This window comes from Amblyraja radiata, chromosome 7 (genome assembly GCF_010909765.2).
Source record: "Amblyraja radiata isolate CabotCenter1 chromosome 7, sAmbRad1.1.pri, whole genome shotgun sequence".
Classification (NCBI taxonomy): Eukaryota; Metazoa; Chordata; class Chondrichthyes; order Rajiformes; family Rajidae; genus Amblyraja; species Amblyraja radiata.
The window spans coordinates 83435654-83454948 of record NC_045962.1 but is presented as its reverse complement, the minus strand read 5'-3'; the positions used below and the strand labels follow the sequence as shown (position 1 = coordinate 83454948).

Sequence of the window (19295 nt, the reverse complement as noted above, 5' to 3'; positions counted from 1 at the left end):
ACTACAGGAACAGTTTCAGCAAACAGACTGGAGTCTGTTTGCCACTCAGGCCACCTTTGACTTCCAAGTGGACATTAACTCATACACCTCATCCGTTTTGGACTATATAAAATTCTGCACCGACAACGTCACTACCCATAAACAAATAAAGACCTTCCCTAATCGGAAGCCGTGGATGAGCAGAGAGGTCAGACTCTTGCTGAAGGCTCGCGATGCCGCTTTTAGATCTGGCAACGCTGAGGGATACAGCTCATCCAGGGTCAACCTGATAAAGGGAATTAGGAACGCTAAACTCAAACACAAACGGCAGATCGAGGAGCATTTTCAAAACAACTCCGACCCCAGACGCATGTGGCAAGGCATCAAGTCCATTGCTGACTACCATAAAGTTAACACCCCCCCCCCCAGACAACGCCTCCCTTCCTGATGAGCTAAACTACTTCTATGCTTGTTTTGACCAGGACAACAAAACTCCAGCCATCAAAGCTGCCCCACCCCTGAACGAACAACCCCTCAGTCTCTCCACCTCTGCTGTACAAGGCGCACTGAGCAAGGCAAATGAACACAAAGCTGCCGGCCCCGATGGCATCCCCGGGCGGGTGCTCAGGGCATGTGCTGGACAACTATCCCTGGTCTTCACTGACATTTTCAATCTGTCACTGGCCCAGGGTGTCGTCCCTACTTGCCTCAAGACCTCAACCATTGTGCCAGTGCCCAAACAGTCAGCTTCAGGGAGTCTCAACGACTACCGCCCAGTGGCACTCACCCCTGTCATCGCAAAGTGCTTTGAGCGGCTGATCTTGGCTCACCTCAAAGCCAGCCTCCCCCCCACACTGGACCCCCATCAGTTTGCCTACCGGCCCAACAGGTCTACAGAGGACGCCATATCGGCGGCCCTACACTCTGCCCTGTCCCACCTGGACAACAACAACTCCTACATCAGGTTGTCGTTCATCGACTTCAGCTCCGCCTTTAACACTGTCATCCCCGCCAGCTTGATCACCAAACTCAGCGGACTTGGCATCACCACCTCCCTCTGCAATTGGACACTGGATTTCCTCACCAACAGACCACAGTCTGTTAGGATCAACAACCTCACCTCCTCCACTCTAACACTGAGCACCGGCGTGCCACAGGGCTGTGTGCTCAGCCCTCTCCTCTACTCCCTCTTCACCCATGACTGCGTCCCTAAGTATGGCTCCAACGCCATCATAAAATTTGCCGATGACACCACGGTGGTAGGACTGATCAGCGACAACAACGAATCAGCCTATAGGGAGGAGGTCCAGAACCTGGCAGCCTGGTGTGCCAACAATAACCTCGTCCTCAACTCCAAGAAGACGAAGGAAATCATTGTTGACTTCAGGAAGACCAGAGGTGGCAGACATACCCCCATCCACATAAACGGGACTGAGGTGGAGCGCGTCTCCAACTACAAATTCCTCGGGGTACACATCTCAGAGGATCTGTCCTGGTCCCTCAATGCCACCAAATTGATCAAAAAGGCGCAGCAGCGCCTTTACTTTCTGAGGAGGCTCAAGAAAGCTCACCTGTCCCCCCAGATCCTGTCCAACTTCTACCGCTGTACCATCGAAAGCATCCTGACCACCTGCTTCACGGTATGGTACAGCAGTTGCACCGCAGCTGACAGGAAGGCACTACAACGGGTGGTGAAAACCACTCAGCACATCATCGGTGCCCCGCTCCCTGCCATGGATGCCCTCCACCGCAAACGGTGTCTGAGACGGGCCGGGAAAATCATCAAGGACCCCTCTCACCCCAACCATGGACTGTTTGCCCTCCTCCCATCAGGGAGGCGGTACAGGAGCCTCAGGTCTCGCACAAGCAGGCTGAGGAACAGCTTTTTCAATAACACCATTACACTGCTGAACTCAGAGTCCCGTCGCTAGCTATCTCTAGACTCTCCCATTTGTATACAGTTATTTGCCTATGTACCAGTTTTAATTCATCCACAATCCACACATTGTTAACCAGTATTTTTTATTTTTATTGTATGCTTATTTTTTTTTTTTTTATTACTTCTACTATCTTGCACTATGACTATGACCAGACGCTAAACTGCATTTCGTTGTAACTATACTCGTATTTGTGCAATGACAATAAAGTTGAATTGAATTGAAAAGGAGGTAATTACACACACCTGAGCAATTACAAACACCTGTGAAGCCATGTGTCCCATACATTATGGTGCCCTGAAATGGGGGGACTATGTATAAACACTGCTGTAATTTCTACATGGTGAAACCAAACTATAAAAATGGCCTTCATTAAAATCTGACAAAATGCACTATAACCACATGTGATTTTTTTCTATTATAAATCTCAAATTGTGGAGTACAGAGGCAAATAAATAAATGATGGGTCTTTGTCCCAAACATTATGGAGGGCATTGTACACTGGTCCCACTTGCTTGCGCTTGGTCCATATCCCTCCAAACCTGTCCCATCAATGCATCTGTCTAACTGTTTCTTAAACGATGGGATAGTCCCTGCCTCAACTACCTCCTCTGGCAGCTTGTTCTATAAACCCACCACCTTTGTGTCAGGGGTAGAGTTGCTGCCTTACAGCGCCAAAGACCCAGGTTTGATCCTGACGATGGGTGTTGTCTATACGGAGTTTGCACGTTCTCCCTGTGCCCGACTGGGTTTTCCTAGGGTGCTCTGGTTTCCTCCCACACTCCAAATACGAGCAGCATTGTAGGTTAATTGGCTTCGGTAAAATTGTAAATTGTCCCGAGTGTGTAGGATGCTGCTGGTGTACGGGGTAATCGCTCGGCGGCGAGGACTCGGTGGGTCAAAGGTCCTGTTTCCGCGCTGTACCTCTAAATGAAATTGAACAAAACTAGAGACATGTGCACTATTTACACCAACCCCATTTACCCGCATTAGGTCCCTAGCCTTTGGTGTGTGAGCAGCTTAAATTACAACAAATATTCAAATTTGCATGTCTTATAACACCAGGATAAGCGCTCAACCAAGAAAACTAGGCCCAAAGCCAAAGTAGTATCTAAACTGGTTATACAAACTTATGCAAAGGACAATAACTAGCTCCATGTGCAATAATTAGCTACTTACATGTTAACAAGCGCATTTAAAAAAACCTGATCGTGTAAGTATATCTTTGGGGTTAGACACAAAATGCTGGAGTAACTCAGCGGGTCAGACAGCATCTCTGGGGGGAAGGAATGGGTGACATTTCGGGTCGAGACCGTTCTTCAGTTTATCAAGTGGGCACCTCTAACAATGATCTATTCGACATTTTTCTCAATCCTCGTCTCTTTCGATCTGTCGTTTTCACACCTTTTCCTTCCTATCTTCGTGTCTCCCTCACCCCTGAAGGGCCTGTCCCACTTGGCGATTTTGCCGCAGTCATATCAGTGTCGCCAAAAGATTTTGAACATTTCAAAATCCAGCGGCGACAAAAAAAATGTTGCGACACTTGGAAAAACACCGCGCGTCAATACGCCATCACGCCGCGTATATTTTTCGGTGACCTGATACGTCAGTCAATGATGCCGGCAGTCGCCAAAAAAAATCGCCAAGTGGGACAGGCCCTTGACTCTCAGTCTGAAGAAGGGTCTCGACCCGAAACGTCACCCATTCCTTTTCTCCAGGGATGCTGCCTGAGTTACTCCGCCATTTCGTGTCTGTCTTCCCTTCACTGATGTTTCGTTGAGCTAGGCCCACGGCACCACTGAAAGGCTCAACAGAGTTAGTTGTCCCAGAAACTCCCAGAAACTCCCCCCTCAATACCCGATCTCACCACTAATGCTACCGGTATCTACTGAATAAAGGAAACCACAGATGATTAATTCGCTCAAACCAATATTGTCAAGCTGGAAAGGGTGCAGATAAGGATTTAAGAGGATGTTACATAGATACATAAAAGATAGGTAGGCCATTCGGCCCTTCGAGCCAGCACCGCCATTCAATCTGATCAGGGCTGATCATCCACAATCAATACCACAATCAGTTCCTGCCTTCTCCCCATATCCCTTGATTCTGCTAGCCCTAAGAATTCTATCTAACTCTCTTTTGAATAAATCCAGTGGATCTGCCTCCACTACCTTCTGAGGCAGAGAATTCCACAAATTCCCAACTCTCTCGGTGAAAATATTTTTCCTTATCTCAGTTCTAAATGGCCTACCCCTTATTCTTAAACTGTGGCCCCTGATTCTGGACTCCCCCAACATCGGGAACATGTTTCCTGCATCTAGCGTGTCCAACCTCTGTTGCCAGGACTAGAGAGTCTGAGCTTTAAGGAAAGGTTGAGTAGGCTGGGACTCTATTCCGTGGAGCACAGGAGGATGAGGGGTGATCTTGTAGAGGTGTATAAAATCATGAGAGGAATAGATCGGGTAGATGCACAGAGTCTCTTGCCCAGAGTAAGTGAATCGAGGACCAGAGGACATAGGTTTAAGGTGAAGGGGAGAAGATTTAATAGGAATCTGAGGAATAATGTTTTCACACAGTGTATGGAACGAGCTGCCAGAGAAGGTAGTTGAGGCAGGGACTATCCTAGCAATTAAGGAAAAGACAGGTACATGGATAGGACGGGTTTGTAGCGATATGGGCCAAACGTGGGCAGGTGGGAGTCGTGTAGCTGGGACATGTTGGCTGGTGTGAGGAAGTTGGGCTGAAGGGCCTGTTTCCTTGCTGTATCACTCTATGACTCTGGACCTTGTGGGAAAGTAGTGGGGGAGTGCTGAACCTGGAAATGCCGTCTGTCAGATAGGAATTTGAAGAGACCTCTTTGCTGCCTCTGGTGGAATCGAAAGTTGACTCCGTTTCAAGGAGCAGCGACGATGTAGAATCTAGTCCGTCTCACTGGAAAATATCGCCATTGTCATTGTGTCTGGATTAGTTTAGTTCAGAATGGCAGGCAGTGACTAGTGGGGTACCGCAAGGCTCGGTGCTGGGACAGCAGCTATTTACAATATACATTAATGATTTAGATGAAGGGATTCAAAGTAACATTAGCAAATTTGCAGATAACACAAAGCTGGGTGGCAGTGTGAACTGTGATGAGGATGCTATGATAATGCAGGGTGACTTGGACAGGTTGGGTGAGTGGGCAGATGCATGGCAGATGCAGTTTAATGTGGATAAATGTGAGGTTATCCACTTTGGTAGCAAAAACAGGAAGGCAGATTACTATCTAAATGGTGTCAAGTTGGGAAAAGGGGAACTACAACGGGATCTGGGGGTCCTTGTTCATCAGTCAATGAAAGTAAGCATGCAGGTACAGCAGGCAGTGAAGAAAGTGAATGGCATGTTGGCCATCATAACAAGAGGAGTTGAGTATAGGAGCAAAGAGGTAATAGAAACATAGAAAATAGGTGCAGGAGTAGGCCATTCGGCCCATCGAGCCTGCACCGCTTTCAATATGAGCATGATCATGTTCCTTCTGCAGTTGTACAGGACCCTAGTGAGACCACACCTGGAGTATTGTGTGCAGTTTTGGTCCCCAAATTTGAGGAAGGACATTCTTCCTATTGAGGGAGTGCAGCGTAGGTTTACAAGGTTAATTCCCGGGATGGCGGGACTGTCATATGCTTTGAGAATGGAGCGGCTGGGCTTGTATTTGGGCTCTGGAATTTAGAAGGATGCAAAAGCTGGATAACTAGCTAAACTAGCTAAACTAGCTAAACTAGCTAAACTAGCTAAACTAGCTAAAAGAGTAAACTAGCTAAATTAATCTCCTCTGCCTGCAAGTGAACCATATTCCTCTATTCCCTGCATATCCAAAAGCCTCTTAAATGCCATTAGCATATCTGCCTCCACCACCACCCCTGATAAAAGCCACAAAAGACTGCAGATGCTGAAAATCTGGAGAAAAATAACGCAGAAAATACTTGAGCTATTCAGCAGGTCAGGCAGCATCTACGGGGAGAGAAAGAGATTTAAGGTCAAAGACCTGTTTGTGTTCAGAGTTAACGTTTCAGTACAAGGAGGTTTCCTCGGGACTGTGTACAGTGATCGCCCTGAACAGTTAACTCTGTTTCTCTCTCCACAGATACTGCATGACCTGGTGAGTTTCTCCACCATTTTCTGTTTTCATGTCTGCCATCTGTAATTTGGTTAGGGGTGGGGTGATGCCTTCATGTCCAACAATTCCAAAATATTCCCCTCCAGGAGGTGACATTGCCCTTTCATTCTCCCTGCCCCCATATAAGGTCATTAGTGATAGGAGCAGAATTAGGCCATTCGGCCCATCAAGTCTACTCCGCCATTCAATCATGGCTGCTCTATCTCTCCCTCCTAACCCCATTATCCTGCCTTCTCCCCCTGACCTCCGTACTAATCAAGAATCTATCTATCTCTGCCTTCAAAAGGCCTCCTCAGCCTTCTATGGTAAATAATTCCACAGATTCACCACCATCTGACTAAATAAATTCCTCCTCATCTCCTTCTTAAAGGAACGTCCTTTAATTCTGAGGCTATGACCTCTGGTCCCAGACTCTCCCACTAGTGGAAACAGCCGCTCTGCATCCACTCTACCCAAGTCTTTCACCGAAGTACAGTGAAAAAACTTTTATTGGATTAGATTAGTGTAGGATTTGGATGTAGTGTTGGATTGGATTTCGTTTAGTTTAGAGATACAGCGTGGAAACAGGCCCTTCGGCCCACCGGGTCCGTGCTGACCAGCGATCGCCGCACATTAACGCCATCCTACACCCACTAGGGACAATTTTTACATTTACCAAGGCAATTAACCTACAAACCTGTACGTCTTTGGAGTGTGGAAGGAAACCAAAGATCTCGGGGGGGAAAAAACACGCAGGTCACGGGGGGGACATACAAGCTCCATACAGACAGCACCCGTAGTCGGGATCGAACCCGGGTCTCCGGCGCTGCATTCGCTGTAACTCTACCGCTCTACCATCATGACCCCGACAATAGGTGCAGAATTGGCCATTCGGCCCTTCGAGCCAGCACCACCATTCAATGTGATCATGGCTGATTATCCCCAATCAGTACCCCGTTCCTGCGTTCTCTCCATGTCCCCTGACTCCGCTATCTTTAAGAGCCCTATCTAGCTCTCTCTTGAATGTATCCGGAGAACCGACCTCCACCGCCCTCTGAGGCAGATAATTCCACAGACTCACCACCCTCTGTGAGAAAAAATGTTTCCTCGTCTCCGTTCTAAATTGCTTACCCCTTATTCTTAAACTGTGGCCCCTGGTTCTGGACTCCTCCAACATCGGGAACATGTTTCCTGCCTCTAGTGTGTCCAAACCGTTAACAATCTTATATGTTTCAATGAGATGTCCTCTCATCCATCTAAACTCCAGAGTGTACAAGCCCAGCTGCTCCATTCTCTTAGCATATGACAGTCCCGCCATCCCGGGAATTAACCTTGTAAACCTACACTGCACTCCCTCAATAGCAAGAATGTCCTTCCTCAAATTAGGAGACCAAAACTGCACACAATACTCCAGGTGTGGTCTCACTAGTGCCCTGTACAACTGCAGAAGGTCCACTTGTTATGAAGGCCAACATGCCATTCGCTTTCTTCAGTACCTGCTGTACCTGCATGCTTACTTTCATTGACTGATGAACAAGGACCCCCAGATCCCGTTGTACTTCCCCTTTTCCCAACTTGACCCCATTTAGATAGTAATCTGCCTTCCTGTTTTTGCCACCAAAGTGGATAACCTCACGATCGTTTGATGGTGAACGTGAATCGATGCAGTATCTCTCTGTCTCTACAGATATAAATAAATAAATGTGGGGATGGTTAGATTTAGCTCTTAGGGCTAAGGGAATCAAGAGATTATGGTGAAAAAAGCAGGTACAGGATACTGAGGTTGGATGATCAGCCATGATCAAATTGAATGGCGGTGCAGGCTCAAAGGGCCGAATGGCCTACTCCTGCACCTATTTTCCATGTTGATGGTGAAGTGAGGGTCTGAAGAAGGGTCTCGACCTGAAACGTCACCATTCATTCAATAGTCCACCAATAGTCCACTACTGCCCCTTTGTTCCCCGCTGTGCCACAAAAGCTGGCGTTATTCAGCACGCCCTGATTGTTTGTTTATCCCCGCCTTGCGTCACCGATCGGGTCCCCTGTTAAATTCTATGCAACAGTGACACGACTTCAAGAGAGATCAGCTGCCCCAAAAAAAAAACAGGAACGGTGCCAGGTAAACAATGCCGTTCACACCTGTAGACCTGCGGTCGGGGATCCTGTTACAGAGTTTCACAGAGGTAAATAAAGATCAAAGATATCAGGTAAGCACCAGGCCGCTGCCAAGGCCGGGCTGGTGTTTAAGTGCGCGGTTGTGCGGACCTGGGAACTTATCCCACTCTGTGTCAACATAACCGTGAGAAAACAGCCGGGGCGCAGCTGTTCTTTCTCACAATTGTCAGTGGGCGGCAACGGCTAATTGCCTCCAACTTTAAAACGCCGATGGAAAGGCCAGGCTTCTTGGTGGCGAATCTGTGGGAATTGTGTGCCACAGAAGGCTGTGGAGGCCATGTCAGTGGATATCTTAAAAGAGCCTGTCCCACTTGGCCGTCATTAGCGCGTAATTTACGCGACATCATTTGCGCGTCACGACGCATGACGCGTGGATCGTGACACGCACGTGATGCACGTATGGTGCGCGATGACATAAGCAGTGACGCGCGACCACGCGCAGCGTCCCAGGATGTTGTGAGGTACAAAATCTTTGTGCGCCAACTGCGTGACCCGCAAATGACGGCCAAATGGGACAGGCCCTTAAGGCAGAGATAGATAGATTCTTAATTAGTACGGGTGTCAGGGTTATGGGGAGAAGGCAGGAGAATGGGGTTCGGAAGGAGAAGATAGATCAGCCATGATTGAATGTCGGGGAAGACTTGATGGGCCGAATGGCATAATTCTACTCCTATCACTTATGGAGCTCTTTGACCGATTTTGGGCGAATTAAGTTTAGGTTTATTGTCGTATGTACCTACGTCTCCTGACTCTCAGTCTGAAGAAGGGCGACACGGTGTCGCAGTGGTAGAGTTGCACTGGAAGACAGACACATAATGCTGGAGTAACTCAGCGGGACAGGCAGCATCTCTGGAGAGAAGGAATGGGTGACGTTTCAGCTCGAGACCCTTCTTCAGCATTGTCCAGGGATGCTGCCTGTCCCGCTGAGTTACTCCAGCATTTTGTGCCTATCTTCAGTTTAAACCTGCGTCTGCAGTTCCTTCCTGAGCTGAACTACTCTGCAGAATTAATTCTCATATAATCTCAAATCAAATTCGAAGGCAGACCGTTGCCTGAATGCACAAATTAATCTAATAGTTTGTCATTTTTCATTTCCGTTCTTCAGCAGCTGAGCATAATCCTTTCTGCCATGTTCTAACAACATATTGCAATTGTATAATACCTCTGATCCACATTAGAACTCAGTGTTACAAAGTTAAATCACCCTGGTACTGGAATATGTCGATTTTTAGTTTAGTTTAGTTTAGAGATACAGCGCGGAAACAGGCCCTTCGGCTCACTGAGTCCGCGCCGTATCTCTAAACTAAACGAAACTAAAAATCGACATATCCCAGTACCAGGGTGATTTAACATTGGGAGGAAGCCGAAGATCTCGCTCCTCTCTTGAAAAGTGGGATAACATTAGCTATCCTCCAATCCACAGGAACTGATCCTGAATCTATTGAACATTGGAAAATTATCACCAATGCTTCCACTCACCACCCTCTGTGTAAAAAAAACTGCTCCACACATTTCCCTTAAATTTGTCCCTCTCACCTTAAAGCTCTGCTCACTACTCTCTGATATTTTGTGGAATTCATTGCCACGGAAAGCCGTGGGGGCCAAGTTTTTTGGGACTTGTTAAATTGGAGATTGACAGATTCTTGATTAGTACGGGTTTCAGGGTTATGGGAAGAAGGCCGTAGAATGGAGTTGAGAGGGAAAGATAGATCAGCCATGATTGAATGACAGAGTTAACTCGATGGGCTGAATGGCCTAATTCTGCTCCTGGGAGATGTGCAGGCAAGCATTGTTTACACAGAGGATGGTGGGTGCCTGGTACACATTGCTAGGGTGGTGGAGGCAGATATGATAGTGGCGTTTAGTTGGACTTTTGGATAGGCACCTGTGTTAGCAGGGAATGGAGGGATATGGTTTATATGCAGGCAGATAAGAATTTGTCTTGGCATTATGTTCGGCACAGACATTGTGGGCCGTAGGGCCTGTTCCTGTGCTGTGCTTGTTGTATGTTCAATCACGGAAGATACTGGTTCAAAAGGTAACTCGATGTTTGGTCAAGAGGGAGGGAGAAGCTTCACTGGCACGGTGGCGCAGCGGTAGAGTTGCTGCCTTACAGCGCCAGAGACCCGGGTTCGATCCTGACCACGGGTGTTGTCTGTACGTTCTCCCCGTTTTCTCCGGGTGCTCCGGTTTCCTCCCACATTCCAAAGACGTACAGGTTTGGATTTGGTAAAAATTGTAAATTGTCTCGAATGTGTAGGATAGTGTTAGTGTACGGGGTGATCACTGATCAGCACGGACTCGGTGGGCCGAAGGGCCTGTTCCCACACTGTGTCTCTAATTAGGCAGCTCAGTCTGATGAAGGGTCCCGACCCGAAATGTCAACCTACTCCTTTTCTCCAGAGATGCTGCCTGACCCGCTGAGTTACTCCACCATTTTGTGCCTATGTTTGGTGTAAACCAACATCTGTCGTTCCTTCCAACACATAAACTGAACTAATTAATGGGAAAGTGCCGGGAGGAAGGGTTAAGGATGTGAATTCCAGAGGTTAGAGTCTGAGCGGCAGAAGACACGGCATCTTGCGGTGAAAACATTCCTTCTATCCAGAGAGTCCCGCTGAGTTACTCCAGCATTTTGTGTCTATCTTCGGAAAGAAAGATTTCTCACACAGGCCTGAGGCTGAAAGGTTACCCGAGGGCCAAGACTGCCCTCTGCTGCCCATTGCAGGCCAATGCAGCAGGTGAAATCCAACAGAACAGTGCAGCACAGGAACAGGCCCTTTGGCCCACAATGTCCGTGCCAAACACGATGCTATTTAACTAATCCCATCTGCCTGCACACAAGATGCATCCCTCTATTCCCTGCTCCGTTAATGATTCTGCCTAAATGCATATTAAACATTGTTATCGTGTCTGCCTCCAGTACAGCACTGGAACGGACTGTTCGGCCCACGGTGTCATAGAAACATAGAAAATAGCAGGAGGAGGCCATTCGGCCCTCCGAGCCAGCACCGCCATTCATTGTGATCATGGCTGATCGTCTCCTATCAATAACCCGTGCCTGCCTTCTCCCCATATCCCTTGACTCCACTAGCCCCTAGAGCTCTATCTAACTCTCTCTTAAATCCATATACCTGTGTCTGTGCAATCGATGCTAAGACCCACTCTTACCTGCCTGCAAGTAATCCAATGTAATGAAAATAAACTGCAGATGCTGGTTTAAAACAAAGATAGACGCAAAATGCTGGAGTAACTCGGCATCTCTGGAGAAAATGGGCAGGTGATGGTTCAGATCGGGAACCCATATCCGTCAATTCCCTGCATATCCATATGCTTATTGTACTTGATGTATCCATCCCAAGAAGAAGGTTCCCACAGTCTACCCTATCTATTCCTCTTGTCATTTTATCTTCTTCTGTCAGGTCTCCCCGCATCTTTCGCTGTACCAGAGAAAACAATCTTAAGTCTGTCCAACCCCTCCATAGCTAATACCAGCTCTAATCCAGGCATCATTCTGGTAAATCTCCTCTGCACTCTCTCCACTTCCTTTCTATATTGAGGCGACTAGAACTACACGCAACACTCCAAATGTGGCATAATCAGAACGGCATCATGACATCCTGACCCTTATACTCAATGCCCCGACCCATGCCTGCTTACCACTCTACCTAATTGTATTGGCACTTTCAGGGAGTTATGGACGGAGCCCAAGATCTCTCTGTACATCAATGCCTTTGAGGGTCATGCCATTAATTAATTGTACATTTTCCTTCCTACATCTGACCTCCCAAAGTGCAACATCTCACACTTTTCACTCAAGAACGGAGATGAGGAAATACTTTTTCACACAGAGAGTTGTGAGTCTATGGAATTCTCTGCCTCAGAGGGCAGTGGAGTCCGGTACTCTGGATACTTTCAAGAGAGTCTGGATACTTTCATGAGAGAGCTGGATAGGGCTCTTAAAGATAGCGGAGTCAGGGGGTATGGGGAGAAGGCAGGAACGGGGTACTGATTGGGGATGATCAGCCATGATCACATTGGCTCGAAGGGCCAAATGGTCTACTCCTGCACCTGTTGTCTATTGGTGTGGGAAAGATAGTGTTAGTGTGCGGTGATCCCTGGTCGGTGCGGACTCGGCGGGCTGAAGGGCCTGTTTCCGCGCTGTATCTCTAAACTAAACTAAATTCCAAAGACGCGCAGGTTTGTAGGCTAATTGGTTCTGTAAATTGTTCCTGTTGTGTTGGATAGAACTAGTGCACAAGGTGATGGCTGATTGGGGCAGAGCCTGTTTCCACACCATCTCTAACCTAAACTAAAGCATGTACACCTCTCAACGTAGAACGGCGTAGAACAGAAACAGGCCCTTCAGCCCACAATGTCCGTGCTGAATATGAAGCCAAGTTAAACTATTCTCTGCCTGCACACAATTCATGTACATATCAACTCATATCCCTCTATTCAGATAATAGTCTACTTTCCTGTTTTTGACACCAAAGTGGATAACCTCACATTTATCCACGAGTCTCGACCCGAAACTCTTACAAATAGCGGAGTCAGCGCATATGGGGAGAAGGCAGGAACGGGGTACTGATTGGGGATGATCAGCCCTGATCACATTGAATGGCGGTGCTGGCTCGAAGGGCTGAAAGGCCTACTCTCTATATGAATGACCTATTGTCTATAAGAGGTCTATAAGAGGTGTGAAAGGTGCAAAGTGAGATGGGAAAGATTGAATAGGAATCTGAGGGGCAATCCCTTCATATAGGGATTGCCCCTCAGATGGGCATATGGAATGAGCTGCCGGAAGAGGTAGTTCAGTTTATTGTCACGTGTACCAAGGTACAGTGAAAAGCTTTTTTGTTGCGTGCTATTCAGTCAGAGCAACGTTTAGAGCAGGATAAATGTTCCCCGTGTTGGGGGAGTTCAGAACCAGGGGTCACAATTTAAGAATGAGAGGTAGGCCATTTAGGACTGAGGTGAGGAAAGACTTCTTCACCCAGAGAGTTGTGAATCTGTGGAATTCTCTGCCACAGAAGGCAGTGGAGACCATTTTACTGGATGTTTTCAAGAGAGAGTTAGATTTAGCTCTTAGAGCTAATGGAATCAAGGGATATGGGGAGAAAGCAGGAACGGGGTACTTATTTTAGAATGGGGGTGCTGGCTCGAAGGGCCGAATGGCCTCCTGCATCTATTTTCTATGTTTCAATGTCAGCGGGAAGACTGTACATGATTATAACAAGCCATCCACTGTGTACATATACCGGATAAATGGAATCACATTTAGTGAAAGATAAACTCCAGTGAAGTCCGATTAAAGATAGTCTGAGGGCCTCCAATGAGGTAGATAGTAGTTCAGGACTACTATCGAGTTGGTGATAGGATGGTTCAGTTGCCTGTTAACAGCCGGGAAGAAACCGTCCCTGACTCTGGAAGTGAGAATTTTCAAACTTCTATACCTCTTGCCTGATGGGAGAGGGGAGATGAGGGAGTGTTTGTGGTGAGACTCGTCATTAATTATGCTGGTGGCCTTGCCCAGGCAGCGTGAAGTGTATTTGAGGCAGAAATTATAACAACATTTAAAAGACATTGGACAGGTGCATGGATTGGAAACGTTTAGAGAGATATGGGCCGAAGGTGGGCAGGTAGGACTAGTGTGGATAGGGCATCTTGGTTGGCATGGGCAATATGAGATGATGGCCCTGTTTCCATGCTGTATTGATTCGATCAATGACTTGAACAAGAGTCTTGGGGCGGAACGGCAGCACAGCGGTAGAGTTACTGCCTTACAGCCCCAGTGACCCGGGTTCAATCCTGACACCGGGTGCTGTCTGTACGGAATTTGTACGTTACCCCAGTGACTGCGTGGGTTTTCTCCAGGTGCTCTGATTTCCTTCCACAATCCAAAGACGTACAGGTTTGTAGGTTAATTGGCTTCAGTAAAAAAAATTGAGATTGTCCCTGGTGTGTGTAGGATGGAGCGAGTGTGTGGGGGAATCACTGGTCGGATGGACCTAACGGCCTGTTTCCATGTTGTGTCCTCTAAACTAAGCTAATCTACGATGCATCAGCTCCCATAAAGTACCAGCTTTCTCGAAGCACCGACAATAGATCTCTATTCCATGGAGCGCAGGAGGATGAGCGGAGATCTTATAGAGGTATACAAAATCATGAGAGGAATAGATCGGGTCTTTTACCCAGAGTAGGGGAATCGAGGACCAGAGGACATAGGTTCAAGGTGAAGGGGAAAAAAGGAATAGGAATCCGAGGGGTAACTTTTTCACACAGCGGGTAGAGGCTGAGACTATCCCATCGTTTAAGAAACAGTTGGACAGGTACATGGATAGGACAGGTTTGGAGGGTTATGGACCAAGCGCAGGCAAGTGGGACTAGGGTAGATGGGACATTGTTGGCCGGTATGGGTGAGTTGGGCCGAAGGGCCTGTTTCAACACTATTACTCTATGACCTCTATGACTAATTTTGATATGCAGGAACTTAGACGTGTTCCATGGGGTCAATAGCCCAATGACATGAGTTCAAGTCTGACAAGGGGGATTTAAATTGTTAATGAATTAAATCCAAAATATGAAAGCTATAATCGGTGATAGTATTACCAGTTTGGTAAAGCTCCGTCTGGTTCACCAGTTCTGTTCAGGGAAGGTAATCTGCTTGTGTCGGAAGGAACTGCAGATGTTGGTTTAAACCGAAGATAGACACAAATAGCTGGAGTAACTCAGCGGGTCAGGCAGCATCTGTGGGGAGAAGGAAGGGGTGACGTTTCGGGTCGAGACCCTTCTTCAGTCTTCTTCAGCATCACCTTCTCTCCAGAGATACTGCCTGTCTCGCTGAGTTACTCCAGCTTTTTGTGTCTACCTAAGGTAATCTGCTTGCTGTGACATTGTCAATTCTTAACTGGGATAGCCCAGTAAGCCGGGAAATGTAGGTGCATTTAAGGCTGGACCCTTAGATCCCTTCTCCTGAATTAATGTTGATAAAACACTGGTTTTCTCCTGGCGTAGGGTTTCACAGGGGAGGTCTAAGCCTTCTGGGTCAAAGATGGGATGGTTGAAGCCAAGGATAGATAGCTATTGCATTCGGTCCGTAAAGGTCTGCTGGATCTCCCGATCGCTGACCATTTTAACTCCCCTTCCCATTCCCACACCGACCGTTTATTTCGAGAGGACTAAAGTATAAAAACAGGCTTCGACCCGAAACGTCACCCATTCCTTCTCTCCAGAGATGCTGCCTGTCCCACTGAGTTACTCCAATACTGAGGCTTTATGAGGGACTGGTCAGACCGCATTTGGTGTGTTGTGAGCAGTTTTGGGCCCCATATCTGAGGAAGGATTTAGTTTAGTTTAGTTTAGAGATTCAGCGCGGCCCCACCGAGTCTGCGCCGACTAGCGATCCCCGCAAACTAACATAATCCTACTCACACTAGGGACAATATACTATTATGCCAAGCCAATTAACCGAAACTGTACCTCTTTGGAGTGTGGGATGAATCCGGAGCACCCGGAGAAAACCCACGCAGGTCACGGGAGAACGTACAAACTCCGTACAGGCAGCACCCATGGTTAGGATTGAACCCGGGTGTCTGGCTCTGTGAGGCAGCAACTCGACCCCTGCACCACCGTTATGTGTTGCTGTTGGAGAGGGCCCAGAGGATGTTTACGAGAATAATCCCAGGAATGATTAGGTTAACGTATGATTAGTTTTTGTCGGCACTGGGCCGGGACTCGCTGGAAGTTTGGAATATGAGGAACTTTGAAAACTCATTCAAACGGACTGAATAGTAAAAGGCTTGGATAGAGTGGATGTGGAAAGAATGCTTCCACTGGTGGGAGAATCTAGGACCAGAATAAAAGACATACCTTTAGGCATTTCTTTAGTCAGAGGGTGGTGAATCTGTGGAATTTACTGCCACAGACGGCTGTGGAGACCAGGTCAATGGGTAATTTTAAGGCGGAGATTAACAGATTCATATTAGTACGGGTGTCAGGGTTTATGGGGAGAAGGCATGAGAATGGGGTTGAGAGTTGACCCGATGGGCCTAATGGCCTAATTCTGCTTCTATGACTATGGCTGGATGGTGTCTGCATACGGATCTGGAGGGATATGGATTATGTGCAGTTGGTTAAGAGTTGTTCTTAGCGTCATGTTTGTCACGGTAATTGTGGGTCGAAGGGCCTGTTCTTGTCCTGGTCTCTGTACTTATCTGATCCTTGAGCTATCCACTAGTGTTCCTCCAAATTAGAGGTGCAATCATAGTCATAGAGTGATACAGCGTGAAAACAGGCTCTTTGGCCCAGCTTGCCCACACCGACCAACATGTTCCAGCTACACTAGTCCCACTTGCCTGCGTTTGGCCCATATCCCTCCAAACCTGTCCTATCCATGTACCTGTCTAATTTGTTTCTTAAACGTTGCAATAGTCCCTGTCTCAACTACCTCTCTGGCAGCTTGTTCCATACACACACCACACTTTGTGTGTAAACTTTACCCCTCAGATTCCTATTAAATCTTTACCCCTTCACCTTAAACCTATGTCCACTGGTCCTCGATTCCCCTACTCTGAGCATCTACTAGATCTATTCCTCTCAAGATTTTGTACACCTCCAAAAGATCACCCCTCATCCTCCTGCGCTCCAAGGATTAGATACCCAGCCTACTCAACCTCTCCCTATAGCTCAGGCCCTCTAGTCCTGGCAACATCCTCGTAAATCTTCTCTGTACCCTATCCAACTTGACAACATCTTTCCTATAACATGGTGCCCAGAACTGAACACAATATTCTAAAATGCGGTCTCACCAATGTCTTATACAACTGCAACATGACCTCCCAACATCTATACTCAATACTATGACTGATGAAGGCCAATGTGCCAAAAAAAATATTTATGCCACCTTCAAGGAACCATGCACCTGCTCCGAGATCCCTCTGCTCTACAACACTCCCCAGAGCCCTATCATTCTCTGTGTAGGTCCTGCCCTTGTTAGATGTCCCAAAATACAACACCTCCATCTCCATTACCCCAAACACCTTCATTAAATTCCATCAACCATTCCTCAGCCCACCTGACCAACTGAGCAAGATAGAAACATAGAAAATAGGTGCAGGAGTAGGCCATTCGGCCCTTCGAGCCTGCACCGCCATTCAATATGATCATGGCTGATCATCCAACTCAGTATCCCATCCCTGCCTTCTCTCCATACCCCCTGATCCCTTTAGCCACAAGGGCCACATCTAACTCCCTCTTAAATATAGCCAATGAACTGGCCTCAACTACCTTCTGTGGCGGAGAATTCCACAGATTCACCACTCTCTGTGTAAAAAATGATTTTCTCATCTCGGTCCTAGATCCAAGATCCTGCTGCAATTTTTCACAAGCATCTTCATTAACTGAAAAACCTTTTGTATCATCAGCAAACTTGCAAATCATGCCATGTACGTTCTCATCCAATTCATTGATGTAGATGACAAACAGTAACGGGTCCCGCACCTAACCCTGAGGCACACCACTAGTCACAGGCCTCCAGTCCGAGAAGCAACCTTCCATCATCACCCTCTGCTTCCTTCTATGAAGCCAATTTTCTATCCATTCAGCTATCTTTCCTTGGATCCCATGCCATCTAACCTTTCAGGGGAGCCTACGATGAGGAACCTTGTCGAACGCCTTACTGAAGTCCATGTACATAACATCTACAGCTCTGCCCTCATCGACCTTTTTGGTCACGTCTTCAAGAGACATGGCCTCCCATGTACAAAACCACGCTGACTATCCCGAATCAGCCCTTGTCCATCTAAATGTCTGTATAACCTATCCCCTAGAATACTCTCTAATAGCTTTCCAACTACAGATGTTAAGATCATAAAAGTTAACTTCTAGGCTCAATAAAGAAGGGTCTCGACCCACAACGTCACCCATTTCTTCTCTCCAGAGATGCTACCTGTCCAGGTGAGTTACTCCAGCTTTTTGTGTCTAACTTCGGTTTAAACCAGAATCTGCAGTTCCTTCCTACACCTGCTCAATAATCTGACAGATAAAGGCCAAAAAGCCTTTCTGACCGCCCTATCTTACTGCAACGCCAGATGTGGATTTTTTTGTTTCCGTTCTCTCCTTCAGCAGAAACATCCAAGAAAACATGAACCCGGAGGAGGAGGTGGACGAGTTTCTGGGGCGAGCCATCGATGCCAGAAGCATTGACCGCCTGCGCTCCGAGCACGTGCGCAAGTTCCTGTTGACCTTCCGCAAACCGGAGCTGGAAAAGAAGGTGGGTGCCCGTGTTCCCCGCTCGCCCCGACCCAGCCCAGCGAGGGACTGGAGCCGAGATCGTTCCTGTGCTGTACTCTTCTCTCTACCATCAATTCAATGTCACTTGCACAACCGGACAGCAAAATTCTTACTGCATATTTACACATACGTCAAAGGAGCAGAATTAGGCCATTCGGCCCATCAAGTCTACCCCGCCATTCAATCATGGCTGATCTATGTTTCCCTCTCAACCCCATTCTCGTGCCTTCTCCCCGTGACCCCTGACACCCGCACTAATCAAGAATCTATCTGTCTCTTTTTTAAAGATATCCATTAACTTGGCCACCACAGCCGTCTGTGGCAATGAACTCCACAGATTCACCACCACCCTGCAGGCAACTCCATGCTTTGGCGCCATTTCCAAAGTCCGGTCCACCTGCACGCACGGTCTACTGGAGCGGTTTAGTTTCGAGAATCAGAGCGGAAGCAGGCTCTTCGGCCCACCGAGTCCATGCCAACCAGCGATTCTCCGCACACTAACACTATCCTACACACGCCAGGGACAATTTACAATATTAGTTTTAGTTTTATTTAGTTCTAGAGATACAGCGCAGAAACAGGCCCTTCGGCCCACAGGGACCAGCGATCCCCGCACATTAACACTATCCTATACCTACAATTTTTACATTTACCAAACCAATGAATAATTTTTACATTTACCAAGCCAATTAACCTGCAAACCTGTGTGTCTTTGGAGTGTGGGAGGAAACCGGGATCTCGGAGAAAACCCACGCAGATCACGGGGAAAACGCACAAAC

At 47.5% G+C, this 19295-nt stretch overlaps 1 protein-coding gene across 3 annotated transcripts in view; it reads left to right on the top strand.

The window, feature by feature from the left end:
* The window catches only part of adcy5 (adenylate cyclase 5), a 266316-nt gene that overhangs the window by 218554 nt on the left and 28467 nt on the right, over nt 1-19295 (top strand). For 2 of the 3 annotated variants that reach the window (XM_033024873.1, XM_033024872.1), the window contains exons 10-11: nt 6037-6051; nt 18349-18496. In XM_033024873.1, coding sequence (XP_032880764.1) covers nt 6037-6051; nt 18349-18496 — 163 coding nt within the window. The remainder of the gene's footprint in view (nt 1-6036; nt 6052-18348; nt 18497-19295) is intronic. The other variant, XM_033024874.1, reaches the window with a different exon arrangement.